The 16428-nt window shown below is 66.4% G+C and overlaps 1 protein-coding gene across 3 annotated transcripts; it reads left to right on the top strand.

The window, feature by feature from the left end:
• Window positions 1–3116: 3116 nt before the first annotated feature.
• On the top strand, window positions 3117–16049 carry CDC42EP3 (CDC42 effector protein 3). 3 transcript variants are annotated; one of them, XM_055123010.1, is made up of 2 exons: window positions 3117–3642; window positions 14613–16049. In XM_055123010.1, exon 2 carries the CDS (start codon window positions 14758–14760, stop codon window positions 15475–15477), a length of 720 nt encoding a protein of 239 aa, XP_054978985.1. In that variant the 5' UTR covers window positions 3117–3642; window positions 14613–14757; the 3' UTR covers window positions 15478–16049. The 3 variants fall into 3 exon arrangements, with proteins under 3 accessions (XP_054978985.1, XP_054978984.1, XP_054978986.1); XM_055123009.1 differs by lacking the exon at window positions 3117–3642 and adding an exon at window positions 3871–4597; XM_055123011.1 differs by lacking the exon at window positions 3117–3642 and adding an exon at window positions 5408–5699.
• Window positions 16050–16428: the final 379 nt, after the last annotated feature.

Below are 16428 nucleotides of genomic sequence, written 5' to 3'. Positions count from 1 at the left end.
AGGGAGAAGCAGCTCTCGCCGTCCGGGCCAGAGACGGTTTCTGCAATCTGACTTCCAAACATGTTTGGATTCGGGGCTCGAGACGCTCCGTGTGTTTCTGGTTCCACTGGACTGGAGAGGCGTGGCGGGGGATTCCACACGGGCTGCGTGTGGCACAGGCCGGGAGCGTCCAACAGGGCACCAGGGCACATGTGCTGAGCCTGTGGACACGGCCTCTGCCGTGTCATCCTGGGGTCACTTTGTCCACGTCAACGTGGCGGGGCGCGAGGGGGTTCCGTCGGCCGCTGGCAGGCACAGCGGCAGGAGCACTGCGGAGCGAGCCAGAGCAGAGGAACACCGCCACTCAGCCGGGGGCGGTGGAGGGCCGCAGCCTGGCCTCCGAGGCTCACTTGAATAAGACGTTGAATGAGAACTTACTTGAACTGGATCTTATCTGAATAAAAGGATCCTTGGCTGGATCCTCCGAGTTACGAGTTACGGGGAAGAAAGCACCAGGCAAATGGAATATTCCAGCCCCTGGGCGGGGAGGCCCCGGGTGGCAGGAGGCAGAGCTAAGACCTGGACGGGCCTTTCCCAGCCCCCCTGTCTGGGTTCCCGGCCCTCCCCCCTGTCCCCCCCGGACTCCTGGGACTGTGGGCGCCACAGCTTCCTCTCGGGGGTCTCCAGCGAAGCCCAGGAACTGCAAGAGAAGCGAAGCCGGCGCAGTTCCTGGTTTCACCTGCTCCCGCGGGAGGGCCAGTCGGTCCCGGGGCCGCTTACTCCCCCGGGCCCCGCTCCCAGGCTCGGGTTGGGCTCTGCCTTCTGGGGGAGCCGCCCCTGCCTCTGGCCAGCCCCGAGGGGGTCTTTGCTGTAGCAGCTTTCACGGCCGACTTCCTCCCCATGGACTGGCCACCAAGGCGGAGGGGCTGACCGGTCAGGTGCGCTGTGAGGACTCCGCCCAGCCAGTGCTCCCAAGTGCCAGGAGGGTTTATTGCTTTATTTTTTCCAGGGATGTTTATCAAGGCACTGGGATTTCCAAGGTGGTTCTCGGTAGACTTGCTTCAGGCATGCCATGATCCGACAGGTAGACTTGCTTCAGGCATGCCATGATCCGACACCGGTTCCCCCACCACGGTCCCCTCCCCTCCCCCAGGGTCCCCAGGTTCCCTCCCACCCCCAACCGGCCTCCCTGGCAGGCACAAATTTATTTCGCATGACTTGGTCCAATAAAGCTTAATGAATGGCAAATAGAATTATCAGGAAATAAACGAATAGAAATCAATTTGTGATGCTTGTTACATGTTTTTAACGTGCCTTAATCTAGTAGCGGGCAACCACATGCACCGTTACTGAGGCCAGACTCAGAGCCACACAAAGGGACGAGTCTCCTGTCCCGGAAAGGGGCTCTTGCAACGCTTCTCGCAAAACTGGCTCAAGGCTGTGAATTCCCCAAGCTGTTCCCTCTGCAGGAGGTTCTGGGTCATTCCTTCAACCTGAATGATAACCCGCCGGGTAGTGTTCTTGGCGAGGTGTCCATTCCACTGTTGGGGACGACACCCTTCCATGCTCTCCTGGCCCATAGTCTCCTTTGCCAGGTCTGCCGTCCCTCTGGCGGGCTTCCCTTTGTACGGAGGCGCCTGTTCTCACCGTGCTGCTTTCAGCATTCTGTCTCTCCCTTCGGATTTTGTCATTTTCTGAGTAACGTGTCTTGGAGTTTTCCTCATCGAGTCTGTTTTCACTGGGCACCTTTCAGCACCAGGAGGTTTTAACGTGAGTCAGCAAGGTCAAGATTAAGGAACACAACTTGTTTGTTTATTTTTGTTTGGGGCCACTCCCTCCCTGTAGTGCTCAGGGCTTGGTCCTGGCGCTGTGCTCAGGGAGTCCCTCCTGACGGGACTGGGGGACCGTAGGTGGTGCCAGGGTTGAACCTGGCCTTGCCGCGTGCCAGGGAAGTACCCTATCTCCTGTACAATCTCTGCGGGCCCAGGAGCAGGGCTCATGACCCGGGTATTTTCCTCCAACACGTGAAGCACAAACAGGCCCTTCACACTTCATTACCGCCCAGGCTATGTGGCTGGCCCCGGCGCCTGGCCCCTGGCCCCGGTCACTTTTGCAGCTCAGCCCACTCTACAGAGTTGGCAGGGGAGGGGGCAGTGTTTGCTCTGCACAGCGTGCCTGAACTGAACCCGACTCAGGGGTCTGCTGGTTCGTGCCCACTTTCCATCTCTCACCAGGCTTCTAAGGTTACCCCCAACCCCTCAAGGGTAAACCTCGCCGTAATTCAAAACAGAATCGCAGAGTCCCTTAGCCCTTCCTAAAAGCAGAGCTGCCCTCCCGCTCTCAGGCTGAAACCAAAACCCATCAGAGCTACGGGCCCTCGCTGTCCGTCCAGAACCCTGCTTGCCAGGAGGCTGGAGAGGCCCCCTCCCCGCGAAGATGCTTCGTAAAACAGACAAGGGGGGAAAGAAGGAAAGTGCCTGCCACAGAGACAGGCTGTGGGGAGGGAAACTGGGGACCATTCGTGGTGGGAAACGGACACTCGGGAGGGACGGGTGTTGGAATACTGGATGGCTGAAACCCAACCATGAACAGCTTTGTAACTTTATATCTCATGGTGATTCAATATAAATAAATAAATAAAATTTTTTAAAAGCCCAAAGCGGGGCTGGAGCAGTAGCACAGTGGGTAGGGCGTTTGCCTTGCACGCAGCCAACCCAGGTTCGATTCCCAGCATCCCATATGGTCCCCTGAGCACCGGCAGGAGTAATTCCTGAGTGCAGAGCCAGGAGTGACCCCTGTGCATCACCAGGTGTGATCCAAAAGGAAAAAAAAAAAGCCCAAAGAAATGGGACACCCAAGAGGCAAAGATAAATCAAGTCAGTGGCAGCAGAGCGTTGCAGGGAGGGTGCCCAGCCGCCTGCCGAGCTGTGAGGGAGGTGCCAGGGAGGGCAGCTGCCAGGGGAGGTCAGGAGGGAGGGACGGAGATGGAGCGTGAAACAGTTTCTGGAATAAACCTGCCGCATTCTGGAAGAAACTGCCGCCACCCGCCCACACACACACACACACACTCGTCCAGCTGTAGGAGTAACGAAGGGTGTTTCACAGCACCTAACAATAGAGCGAGTGGAAAGAGCTCGCGCCAGGCCCGCGTGGAAGGAATGCGTGTGGAAACGGCGTTTTTCACCCGCTCTCTGATCACTCTGTAGATCCTGTTCCTGCTTGAGAAAGTGCCATGGAAAGGAGAACCGGGCACACACGTTTATGAAAAGGGGAAAAGGAGCTGGATCTAAATCGGCAGCAACATCGGACACTTCTCTCCATATATTCCTATCCAGCGCGCAGGCGGCCGGAGCCAAATGGAACATATATTTTGAAATATGAAGCCGGAGCCCAACTCTCAGGAATCCGGGGCACAGTCCAGGGCTCTGCCAAAGGCAACCTGGGGCGGGTTTGCGGCGGGCAGGAAACACGCGGGTCTCTTATCTCGCGCCGTGGAGCTTGTCAGATTGCTCACCCGCGCCAGCCTGGTCTGCTGGACTCCGGCCTCCTGGCCCCCGGCCCTGCCAACTATTATTTTCCCAAGGCTCTGGCCACCCCAGCCGCCCAGGCCCTCTGCTCTCCAGAAGTGACCTGAGCGCTGTTTCCTCTCCACTTCACCTTCGGGTCAGTGTGGGGTCACCCCTGGCTTCGCGTGTGCCTGCCCCGAGCTTTCAGACCGACCCCAGGGCGAGGCGCCTGCAGAGTGGGGCTCCCCCGGGATGGGGCCCCAGCCCCCGCCGCAGGCCCTCGCGGCCGGAAAGCGCCGCCCTTTCCTGTGGCCTCCTCGGGGCCGGGGCCCTGGGCAGCGGGAGGAAGGACCGCGCCGGGCCGAGGAAATTCATCAAGCGGCTCCCCGGGGCCCGGCGGGAGGGGCGCGCGGCGCGGGGGTGACCGGCGGGCGCAGGTGCGGCCCGCGGCGGGGGGCACCGGCCCTCCCCGAGCAGCCGTGCGCCCACCCGCCGGCTCCCGCGGTGGGCGCTGCCCTTCGGGGCCGGCGGCCAGCACCCCCTGGCCGGCGGCGGAGGGACCTGCGCGCGCGCACGGGCTTGGCAGCGGGATGCCCGCCCCCGTCCTTCCCCAAGGGGGAGAGCTGGGCACTGACGACACCCCAGCCCGGTGGTCCCCACCCGGGTGGCGCGGGCGGGGGCGGGCGCGCGAGGGCCTGCACAGGTGCCTCGGTGCGGGCTGGGCCCTTTGTCTCCGGGCACCCTGGGGCGCGGGCACCCCGGGCGCCCGGTGCCCGCCCCGCGCCCCGCCGCCGTCCTTTGTGTGGCGCGCACGGGGCCGCCTCCGGGAGGACGCCGCGCCGGGCTGCGGGCGGGGGGCGCAGGTAGGACGCGGGTGGGTGGGCTCGGCCGCCGCCGCCCCGCCCCGGCCCGCCCCGGCCCGCCCCGGCCCGCCCCGCGCAGGTTCCGTCCCGCGCCCGCGGCCGCGCGCTCAGTGCGCTCGCTCCGTCGGCGGCGGCTCGGCGTCCTGCGGGGGTCTCTGCGCGCCCCCCAGCCCGGGGCCAGGCCACGGCGATCATCGTCCAGGAGCTGCCGGTGAAGCCGCGCGTCCCCGCCGCCTCCTCGGCCTGGCGGTGAGTCTGTCCCCCCCCCCACTCCGCGCGGGGGCCCCGGGGACGCGAGGACCCCCGGGGTGGGGCCGGCGGGACGCGGACCAGCCCACGTGGGGCCCCGGCGCGGGGGCACCGCGCGTCCGTGCCCGCTCCGCCGCGCCCGCCGCTTTGTTGCAGGGCCCCGACCGACTTGCAGAGCTGGTAAGGGCGGTTTCCGAGCCGCGGGGGCGTCTCCCGGAGCCCCCCAGGCCCCCGCCCCGCGCCCCCGTCCCCCTGCAGACCCGGCGCCGGCGGACCGGGCTTGCGCGGGCGAGCGAACGGGTCCGGCCCGCCGGCCGTTTTTTCATTCTGAATTATTCTCCTCCACCCCCGCCCGACTCCTGGAGCCATGTGTTTCATCTTATAAATAGAAAGGAGCATATTTTTTTGGCAGACCCGCCTTTATACGGTGCAGTCTAGGAGAGGGTCAGTTTAAAAATAAATACGCACTTGAAGGTTGCCTTGGCCAGCGCCCGGCTGCGGCTGCGCCGAGCTGCGTGGACCGCGGCTTCAAAGCCGGGAGCGCAGCTGTGTTGAAAGCAGAAAAAGCCCCAGAGTGCAGCCGGGGCTGACAGGCAAGTAATTACATTTTGTTTAAAAAAAAAAAAAAAAAAGGAGAAGGGAGTGAATTAAAATGAAGGCGGGACGGGCCATGTCCGGAGGGTGTTATTGCTCCAGGAATTATTTCCATTTGGGGGAGTCTGGGGTGCTGCCGGGAACGGGGAGGGGACTGATGAATGTGTTAGGGGGCCAGGATTCCACGCGTGCACGCACACTCCCTCAATGCAGGCTGGGGACGTCCCTTTATATGCAGGGCTCCTGGGGATGCCCCCACCACATGCCACGGGAGTGTCACGTCCTTCCTCTCTCTCAGCACAGAGAGGCTTCTCCCATCTGGACAGTCCCTTTGATGATGCCGTGGGGGGCTGGTGACAGGTTTAGCCTGGCCGGGGACATAAATGATCAAGACTCAAATTGTCAGAGGCACTTGCCTTGCCATGGTGTGTCTCCAGATGTTGGTTTCGGATTCCGCCCCCTCACTGGCCGGTGCTGGCCGGGGCTCATGGGAGAGAGCGTGGGCCAGGTAGGTGCTGCCCCTCCCACCCCCCACCCCAGGCTGGCCTCTTCCTCCCTGAACCTGGAGGGTCTGAGATTTCGCCCAGTGTCTCTCTGGCCTCTCTAAGGAGTGAGCCTTGCGCCTTTGGCGGGTGGGCGGTGGGCCGGCTTCCTGAGCAAGATTTGCACCGGGTGGAGCCGAGGAAAGCCCGAGTTAGTCTCCCGACCTGCTCTTCAGCTGGTTCTTAAAGCTTTTTATGGGTTCGAGCTCGCAACAGCTGCTCCTCCTCTGCCTGGGTCCCTGCAGCTGGCCGCACGGGGGAGCGCGAGCGAGTGCCCCCCCCCCCCCCCCGACATCCGCCTGTCCCTAGCGCTTGCCTCTAGCTGCCACTTGGCACGAGGGCCTGATTTATCCCCCTCCTCCGTGGCCTCTCGTTGATCAGACTGCTGGTGGCCGCCTGCCTGCGGGGAGGCGCCTTCCCGAGCCGAGTCCTGCCCGCTGCTGTGGCCGCCGAGTGGAGTGAGAGCTTGGGTCTGTTTTTACTCGGGGGGGGGGGGGGGGGCAGGGTACGGGCCACACCTGGCGGTGCTCAGGGCTTCCTCCTGGCTCTGTGCTCAGGGCTCACTACTGGTGGGGCTCAAGGGACACTGTGGGGTGCAGGGGATCGAACCCGGGTCAGGGCAGGGCCCTACCCACTGTGCTGTTGCTCAGCCCCAGAACGTGTGTCTGTTTTTAAACATGGTGTGTCTGTAGTGCTTATGTGGGGTCAGTTGAAACTACGGGACTCAGGTAACCTCGACCCCGCCCCGCCCCGCCGGCCGGAGTCTGCCGGCCCCCTTAATGACAGCCTCCCGGCCCGTTCTGATTAGCTGCCCTGGTCTCCGGCAGTCTTTCCCCAGGAAGCAGCTGTTCTGATCGCGCCCTACAGGCTGGTGGCGGCAGGGGGTAGTAGCTTAGCCCGCAGCCCACCGGTGGCTCGCCTGGGCAGGCTGGGAGGGAGCCGTGGAGCAGAGCCAGGTTAACCCGGCGGGAGAGGCTCTGGCCCTCCGTGCTTCTCCGGCTGGCGTGTAGCGTGCCCGGCCGGCGCCTCCCGCTGCCAGCGGTAAGGGGGGGCTTTGGGGTGTCACTGCGGATGCCACGAGCTGTGGACTCGGGTGCTCCGGGGGGCGCCCGGTACGCCAGAGACGCAGCAGGAGGCCGCGGGGGCGCAGGGGGCGGCTGAGGTTTCTTCTTGCCTGGCTGGCTTTCGTGGTTTCCGGGGGCCGGAGCCTTCGAGCGCGTTTTATACTCGTCGCCCCTGCTGCTCCGATGTCCCCGGTAAGGCTCTGCTCCGCCAGGTGGGAGCCCAGCCAAGGTCACCCAGCTGGCGAGCAGCCGTGTCCCCGCGGGCTTCGTTCGGATGCCCGTGGCTGGTGGGGGCGACGCAGCTGCGCCTGGCTCTGGCCGGGACTCTAGTCTCGGACGGTCATCCCCGGCCACAGGGACCCCCGGGTGATGACTCCGTTCTCCTGTGCCCCCCGCCCCGGGTGCTATCGCAGTGGCACGGCCTGAAAGAAGAGATTTGGCAGGAGGGAAGGAGAAGTCCCGAGCGGGGACCCCTGGGCTGCGGGAATGAGGGTTTCGGGGGCCAGGCGGGGGGGCCACGGGGAGCCCAGGGCCTATCTCAGAAACGCTCTGCGGAAACGCCCCTGGAGGGTGCACGAGAGGCCTGGGGCACCCCCCAACCTGCCAGGCTCCCCTCATGGTCCCGTGCACCTGTGACAGGCGGGACGGCCACTCGGGCCTCTGCCCAGGCTCTGGAAGGTTCCGAAAGGCCGGAACCCGGGTGGCCTGCAGGCCGAGGGGCAAAGCTCAGGAGCCGACTGCTCTTCCCGCTGGGGCCGGTGCGTGTCCTCGAGCCCCCTCAAAGCGTCCCCGGTCCCCACACAGGAGTGACATCCCTCTGGGCAGTGTGTACCCACATGTGAGACCCCCGCCCCCAGCCAGGAACAGTGTTCGTCCCTGCTTCCTCCTGTCCCCACTTCCTCCTGTCCCCACTTCCTCCTGTCCCCACTTCCTCCTGTCCCCTCTTCCTCCTGTCCCCACTTCCTCCTGTCCCCACTTCCTCCTGTCCCAGCTTCCGGGAAGCCTCTAGATGTTCCTTGTCAGCCGGGGGCTGCTGGGGGCGGGAGGGGGGGCACATTTCCTGCACGTTTCCCGACACCCTTGACTAGCCCCAGTGGAGAACCACAGAACCACGTGCCCCAGCCTCACCTGTCCCTGCACGTGGCCCTGGGCTTTGGCCTGAGTAGCCGACAGGGCCAGGTGTCAGCTTGCTCTCTGAATGGGCACCGAGTTGTGGATCAGAAGGTTCCAGAAGGTTCCAGACCGTGGCCAGGTGTTGATGAAAGGAAGTTCCGGGGCTGCTTTGGCGGCTGTGCCCATGGTGCTGCCGAGGGTCACTGATCCCTGATCAGTCACCGTGAGGCCTCCCCGGGCGGCCTGTGTGTGTCCCGGGGTCCCCCCTGCTCCTGGCCGACCCAACCGGGCCACGCGGGAGAGGGGTGTGGGGTGCGTCTGCCTCGCAGAGAGGGTCTGGCCTGGGGTGTGCAGGACACCGACACGCCCCGACGGAGGGGACGGCCCCGCAGGACTCGGTGCCAAGGCGGGAACCGGCCCAGCTCTCTGCCAGACCCTTGGCCTTTCTCAGCCGGGAAAGGAAATCTTAGCCAAGACTGACGTGCTGAGGAATGGCAGCTTCGGGATTCGGGGTGCAGAGGGAGCGCCGCTCGTTTCTCTGGCTCTCCGTCTGCCCGCAGCATCGCAGGGATAAAGACCCCGCCCCCCGCTGTCTTAGACTGAGCGATTCCCACTCCCTGCCACTGGTGTGCGCCACTGGTGGCTCACACTGAGATGTGGCCTAATTCACACAGATTTTCTCTCTGACATCAACAAAATGCGTGACCAATCCAGCACCCCTTATGGTCTCCCTGAACCCTGCCAGGAGTGACCCTGAGCACAGAACCAGGAGTCAACCCTGAGCACGGAGCCGGGAGTGACCCTGAGCACAGAACCAAGAGTCAGCCCTGAGCACTGAGCCGGGAGTGACCCTGAGCACAGAACCAAGAGTCAGCCCTGAGCACTGAGCCGGGAGTGACCCTGAGCACAGAGCCAGGAGTGACCTTGAGCACAGAGCTGGAGTCAGCCCCGAGCACTGTGGAGTGTGGAAGAAGAGTGAGCCTGTGAGGGTGCGAGGGTGCTGCAGGCACGTGTCTGAGTCAGGCCCGGAGAGGGCAGCTGGGCAGTGATGTCTCCCAAGCCCCCAGGCCGGGCTCGTCCCCTCGTGGGGGGCTGAGTCGGGGTCCCCTGCTGGGCTCTACCAGGACCCCCCAGGTGGTCTCGACAGCCAGTGAGGAGGTGCTGGGCTGGGCCCAGGGGGATTGTCCTGCTGCCCTGTTGGGGCCCAGGTCCGCACGCCCTGGGGGTGCAGATGCAGCGCCCCGCCCCCACACACCAGACCCTGCAGAGGCTCCCCTGATCCCCCTGCAGCCCGGCCACCCCCACGGGCAGCGTGGACCAAGGTCCTGGGGCCGTGTTGGTGGTCCCTGCGGGTGGGGCCTGAGTAGGGGGTCAGTGGCCAGCAGGGCGGCAGCCTCACCCCAAAGCACAGGTCCAGCTTTAGGGTCAGTGGCCACATCTGGAGTGAAACTGCACCCCGTGGCCTTGTCGTGTCCACCCCCAGCACTGCCCAGGCTGGGTGAGTCGGACCTTCCCCTGGGGGCCCCACCCTGCCAGCAGGCGGAACTAAGCGTCCCAGCGTGGCCAGTGGCCCCGCAGAGGTTCTGAAGCACGGACCGTGTGTGGTGGGCAGGTGTGGACATGCCCAACTGAAATCCACGGGCAGAGCGTGTGCGTGTGTGTGTGTGCGTGTGTGTGTGCGTGTGTGTGTGTGTGTGTGTGTGTGTGTCGGGTGGGCAGGTGTGGACATGCCCAACTGAAATCCACGGGCAGAGCGTGTGTGTGTGCGTGTGTGTGTGTGTGTGTGTGTGTATCTCGGGTGGGCAGGTGTGGACATGCCGACCGAAGTCCATGGGCAGTGCGTGTGCATGTGTGTGTGTATGTGTGTGTGTGCCTCTGTGTGTGTGCATGTGCATGTGTGTGCATGTGTGCGTGTGTGTTTGCGCGTGTGTCTCGGGTGGGCAGGTGTGGACATGCCGACCGAAGTCCACGGGCAAGTGTGTGTTCGTTCAGGTGGACGAGCCCGAGCGGAGCCGTGGGCTGGGGCCAGGGGAGGCAGGTGTGGACCAGCCCTGTATGGTGGGGGGGTGTGGGGGGTGGGCTGGCCGTGGCCCGGCAGGAAGGGGGAAGGGTCGCTCCCTCCCGAGAGGGGGTCCTGGACGCCGGGGGGGAGAAGCTGGCCTTATCGCCAGGCCCCGGCCGGCTTTCATTTGTCCTGATCCACTTCCCCCCACCCCCCCGAGACAGCAGCTGTCAGTCTGGGAGTGGACGTGGGGGCCAGCAGGAAGCGGCCCCCGGCCCCCTCCCTGGTTTCTCAGGAAGGAACTGACCTGCATCGAGGATGGGGCCCGCGGGGCGCCTGGCTCAGGGCTGGGGGCCATTGTCCAGAGGCTGCTGCCCCCACCTGCTTCCTCCCGGGGACAGCTGAGACCTGCGGCCCCCGGATGTTGGCGCCTGCTCCTCTCTGGGGGCAGGGTGGGGGCTGCGGGCCCCGACGGGGCTCCTCGGGGTCAGCCCTGCCCGCCGTGCAGGCGAGGGCAAGCGTCTCCTCCTGGGTGCGGCCCGGGGTTCCAGGAGTCCTGCGAGGCTGAGCCCCCGTGCCTCCGGGGCTGGGGTGCGAGAGGCCAAGGCCGCCCCCTGGCCCAGGCCCTACCCACAGGGGCCGGCCACTCTCCCGCGTCCGGGCGCTGCCCCGGCCATCCCCAGGCTCCAGGCTCCAAGCGGGCCCTGTCTGGGCCTGCCGCTGTGGGCGGGAAGCAGGCCACTACCCCGGCAGGGCGGGAGGGAGGGAGGGGCCGGCGACCCGCCATTCTGGGCGGCCGTGGGGGCGTGGGGGAGGCGGGGGGCGGCAGGGGCGACAGGGCCAGGCATCAGCAAGCACCGAGGAGCCCGCGCCCTTCCCGGGCCTGTGGTGGGAGGGGTCGGAGGGCTGGAGGGTCGTGCCCCCTGCCCAGGCCTGAGGCGGCGCCCTGGGGGTCAGCAGAGGCTGCTCAGTCTGGGTGGGAGTCGCTGCTCCAGTGTGCGCCACTTTCTGTGAGTGATGGAGGGGCACCCCAGCTCTGCGGGGGGCGGGGGCGGGGCTGGGTAGGGCTGGGGGTGAGGGGGTAGGGGTGAGGGGCTGGGAGTGAGGGGATAGGGCTCTGGGGGATGCAGGGTGGGGGGATATGGGGCTGAGGGGTGAGGAGGGGTGGGGTGTAGGGGTGTAGGGGTGAGAGGGGTGAGGGGATTTGGAGGGCTGTGTGTGGGGTCATCTCCCTGTCCTGGGGTCCCTACGGGCCAGGGCCTGTGAGCAGACCGGGAAGGGCCTGGGGTGCGGAGGCCCCTGGCGGGGAGCAGCCTTCCAGGCGGACGCTGCGTCTTCGTCCTCTGGTTTGGGGGCCACACCCGGCAGCCTCGGGGACCCCCTCCTGGCGGGGACCAGGAGACCATGTGGGCTGTCGGGACAGAGCTGGGCGGCCTTGCGCCAGGCAAACGCCCTCCCCGCCCCACCCTGCCTTGGGCCCCGAGAGCCCGGCCACAGCCCCTGGCCACGAGACGAGACGCCGCCCGCCTGCTGCCCAGCCTCTGGGGGCGTAGCCGCACCTTTAGGCCGGGCCCTCGACCCGGTGAGACGTCCCCGAGCTCCTTTCCAGGAGCGTTTCCTGGGCCGCCCGTGCAGCCACTCTCCACTCCGTGCCCCCTGCCCAGCTTTGGCCCTGCAGGGTGGGCTTCGGGGCCTGGGGGACGCACCGAGGCCTTCCCGGGCTCGCACCTGCCCGGCAGTTGGGGACACGCTGAGCGATTGTCTCCGCGCGTGGACCGGCCAGGTCAGCGGGAGCGAGGTCCGGCCCCGTGCTGCCCCCCCCACCCCCACTCAGCACTAAGGGAGTCGCCTCCTCCTGTTGGCCCACGGGGCCTGCGGGTTGCTGCTGCTCTTCCCCACCTGGACCCCCGGTGTCTGGCCACATTCGACGCCCAGGAGGACAGCTCAGCAGCACCAGGCCAGGCCGGACTGGCCACATCCTCCCGGGACCCTGGGCCAGCCGCCTGGGGCCACCCCGAGCTCCAGGCGCAGACGCCGCTCCCCTCTCGAGCCAGGCTTCGTCGGCGCAGGGCGGGGGCTGCAGCACCGGGAGGAACGGGCCGGCCCCCCGCCCAGACGCCCCTGTCCATCTTGACTCCTGGGAGACCTTGGTGGCCCCCAGGACACGTGCGGCCACCGGAGCGTCCCTGCACCAGCCTCTTGGGTAGTGGCTAAACCGCTCCCATCTGTGCCCCCCCAACCGGGGAGGGAGGAGCCCAAGTATTCTGGAGGAGGGGGCCCTGTCCTCGCGCCCCCTGCCCGGGGTGGACAGGGCTGTGAGCTGCAGGCAGAGAGCCGGTGGGCCGCGCTGCGTCTCCTCCTCTCGCCAACCCCCCGCCCACTCCACTCGGGGACACGGACGCTTCTCCCCCCCCGGGAGCGGGGCCAGGGCTGGGCTCCTGCAGGAGTGCTCCGGGACCCTGCACGGGAGAGAGACGCCTGTGCAGTGGGCGCCTGCCTCCTCCCCCCGAGTCTGCCCTCCCGGCCAGTCAGGGCGGCTGTGGCTGCGGGGCCGGGGACAGCGGAGTGTCCCCCAGGCCCCCTCCCGTCTGAGGGGCCGGTCCAGGGGGCGGAACACCCCCCCCCCCGCAGCACCTTCCTGCTGTTTGTTCCTGAGTAACCCCAGCCGCCCCCGGCTGCTGTCCCCGCGCGACCCTGCGCCCTTTGGCTCCTTCCCCGCCCACCTGCGCCCAGACGCCACCCGGGGGCAGCTGTTCCTCGGCCCGGACCCCTCCTGCACCACAGCTGCTCCAGGGCGCTGTCCCCGAAGCATGGGGAGAGGGTGCAGGTGCCCCGGTGTGGGAGGAGACCCGAGTTTGAATCCCACGTAGGCACCCCAGTTCCCGAGTGTGGACAGAGCCCCGTCCACCTGCATCTCTGAGGCCGGGCCGGGCGCCCATCAGGATGCCCGTCTCCACGGTCTCCAAGCCCGAGAACACGCCCCGCTCCCCGTGCGGTGCTGGCCGGCGGGCCCTGCCCAGAGGTGGGGGGTCCAAGCCCAGGCGAGCACGAAGGCCTGAGCCAGAGCAGCGGATGTGCTGTCGACTGGGGAACCTTCCGGATGCTCCCACTCTGGCATCCCCAGCCCAGGGTGCTGCGACCATGTGTCCTCTGGGAGGGGGTCCCCTCCCCAGCAGACCCCGTGGCGAGCTGTCCCCTCCCAGGGGGCCAGAGCTGGGCCGTCACTGCCATCCCCAGAGGCACGTGCAGCAAAGGGACGGGCCCGCACAGCTGCCCCCGGCCCGCTGCGCCTCAGCCCCCAGGGGCCGCAGGGAGGCACGTCGGGCCCCGGGGCTCTGTCACGGTTAGTGCCCGGCCCGCAGTCCTGAGGGGCCCGGGCGGGGCTCAGAGTCGGGCTGAGCGGTTCTTCCCCATCCCCGTCCGTGTGCTTTCAGCTTTGTGAGAGTGGGAGAGGGCCCCCCGCGGGCCAGGCCCCCTCCTCCCCCAGGCCAGCACGGACCCGACAGGCCAGCACCCGACAGGCAGCGTCAGCACCGCCTCCGGGGCCTGGGCGGGGCTGGGGGGCCCGACCGCTCTCCGTTACGCCCATTCCCAGATGCTCCTGGAGGAGAGTCGCCCCCCGGCCCAGCGGCACGTCCTGCACCCCATCACCTCCTGCGCCCCGTCACCCCTGTCACCCCGGCGAGGGCGGGAGGCACCGGGACTCAGGCATCCCGGCTCGGGCCAGGTGTGGGCGTGGGGCTCTGGGGGACGAGCCTGGCGCTGTCGGGCCAGGGGTCTACAGCCTTTCCCTTGAGCTGTGGCTGATGCCAGGCCGGGTACGGGCACAGTCGCCACCCCCAGCACACGCGTCTCTCCGGGACCAGAGAGAAAGCGTGAACATAGGCCAGGCTGCCGCCAGGAGCCTGTTCTCGGTCATGCACCACAGCTGCTCCGTGTGTGTGTGTGTGTGTGTGTGTGTGTGTCTGTGTGTCTGTGTCTCTGTGTATGTGTCTCTTTGTGTGTTTATGTGTGTGTGACTGTCTGTGTCTCTGTGTATGTGTCTCTGTGTGTGTTTATGTGTGTGTCTATGACTCTGTCTGTCTGTCTGTGTCTGTGTGTGTATGTGTCTCTGTGTGTATTTGTGTATCTGTGTTTGCATGTGTGTGTGTGTCTAGCTGTGTGTCATGTGTGGGTGTGTCTGTGTGTATGTTTGTGCATCTGTCTATATGTGTGGGTGTGTCTGTGTGTGTTTGTGTATCTGTCTATGTGTGTGGGTGTGTCTGTGTGTGTTTGTACATCTGTCTGTGTGCGGGTGTGTCTGTGTGTGTTGGTTGCTTTGATCCCTGGGGCCCCGGGTGCAGAGCTGCCCTCTGGGAGGCCGTGGGCTCTGGGGATGGGGCTCGAGCCCCTCCCCCGAGCACTGCCACTGAGCTTGTTCCCGGCCCCGAGCACTGAGAGCAGAACCGGACACTCTGAACAGGTCTCAGGTCTCCTTCTCTGCCTTTCCCGCCCCTGCCCCCGGCGAGACCAGGTCCGCGTGACGTGTGTGTCCCAGTGCTGGGAGATGACAGGCGTGGGCTGGGCCCGGGAAGGGCCCGGGCCGCGTTCATTCATTGATTTCCTTTTTCCTTTAGGCTGGGCGGGGGCTCAGGGCTGTCTGGGCGTGGGGGAGATGCGGCCAGCTCAGCTGGGTCACCACTGTCCTTCCTCCCCGCCAGGCTGCTGTCCCCTCGGGGGGTCATGTGACCAGCGTCCCCTGGAAGCTCGGGACGGACTCCGGGACCCCGCCTCCCCGCGGCCCTGGGAGGATGTGAGCGGCCGTCTGACGTGTCCCGAGCGCGCGCAGCCCGGCCCGGCCTCACCATGCCCGCCAAGACCCCCATCTACCTGAAGGCGGCCCACAAGAAGGGGAAGAAGTTCCGGCTGCGGGACGTGCTGTCCCCCGACATGATCAGCCCGCCGCTGGGCGACTTCCGGCACACCATCCACATCGGCAAGGAGGGCCAGCACGACGTCTTCGGGGACATCTCCTTCCTGCAGGGCAACTACGAGCTGCTGCCCGGGGCCCCCGAGAAGGCCGCCCGGGGCCCCCTGCCCGGCCACGAGTTCTTCCGGGCCAACAGCACCTCGGACTCGGCGCTGCCCGAGACTCCGTCTCCCGTGCTCAAGAACGCCATCTCGCTGCCCAGCATCGGGGGCTCGCAGGCACTGGTGCTGCCGCTGCTGTCCCCGGTCACCTTCCACGCCAGGCAGGAGGCCCGGCCGGGCCGCGCGCCCCCCGGGCCCCCGAGGGAGCCCCCGCCCGCGCCCCCCGCCGACGTGTCCTGGGCCTCCAGTGGCTCCGCCTCGCGGTCCAGCCAGGGCAGGGACAGCCACTCGTCCAGCCTGTCCGAACAGTACCCCGACTGGCCGGCCGAGGACCTGCTGGACCCGCCGCCACCGGCCCCCTGCCCGCTGGGCCCGGGGAAGACCCCGTCCCAGACGTCCCTGTCCGACCTCACGGGCTCGCTCCTGTCCCTGCAGCTGGACCTGGGGCCCTCGCTGCTGGACGAGGTGCTGAACGTCATGGACAAGAACAAGTAGCCACAGGAGGAGGAGGAGAACCAAGCCCCCCGGCCCCCTCGTGAGGGGCGGGCGGGGACACCGGCCGAGCCGGCAGCTGAGAGACGAACCTCAGAATGTTCCTACAAGACTCACTTTCGTTGTTGCAAGACCCTCCGTCCCCCACTCCCCCCCAAAAAAACAAAAGCGGTTGAAAAGCAAAAAAAAAAAAATACAAAAACCCGCCACATTCTGGCCTCAGGAGGGCGCTGCAGCCAGCGAGGGCGTCCCCGGGTGGGGCTCGCGACCCAGGGCTGCGGGAGTCGCCCCCCCGGAGACTTTCTGCAGGACGCGGCGTCCCCCCGCGCCTCCTGTTCCGGACTTTCTCCGGAGGGGTCTGCCCGGGCTCCGTGCGGCAGACGCTTCAGTGTTACGGCTTTCCTGTTTCCACACGGGGCTCTGGGTGGGGGGTGGTCCGAGGGGCTCTTTCCCCCCGTCTGTTGTATCTACTTTATCGCGGGATCCACAGTGGCTGACACGCTGGTATGACACAGCAAAGTATTCCCGTAACTAAGTTATTTTTAAAGTTAAAATATATTTTTATGTGCCTTTGCTACAGTCTGCGTTTCCTAGCCGGCCCTCGTGGCCGTGCCGGGCCTCTCCTGCCCGTCTGCACCGCAGTGCCGCGGCCGCGCCTTCCTGCGTGCCTCTCGGACTCGGGCTCCCCACGCCCGTCCTTGGGGTGTCTCAGCGCAGTCCCGGCCGGCCGTGCACCGGTGCCTCGTCCTGTACGTGAAGTCAGAGCCGCACCGGGTCTCTGCGCCCCTCACGGCCGGGCGGGGGAGGCGTCTCGGGGTCCCCGGAGGGCGTTGCTCTGTCCTGGCTCCTCCCAAGGTTTGGGGTTCCGGGACAGGCTGTGTGTGGGGCGGCCTGGTGAACGCCACTGAGGCACCGTCTGTGCATTTCTTCACACGTTCGGACACACCACGGGCT

The sequence above is a fragment of the Sorex araneus genome, chromosome X, assembly GCF_027595985.1.
Source record: "Sorex araneus isolate mSorAra2 chromosome X, mSorAra2.pri, whole genome shotgun sequence".
NCBI lineage: Eukaryota > Metazoa > Chordata > Mammalia > Eulipotyphla > Soricidae > Sorex > Sorex araneus.
The sequence above is the reverse complement of the archived record's forward strand: the minus strand, read 5'-3'. Positions and strand labels throughout refer to the sequence as shown.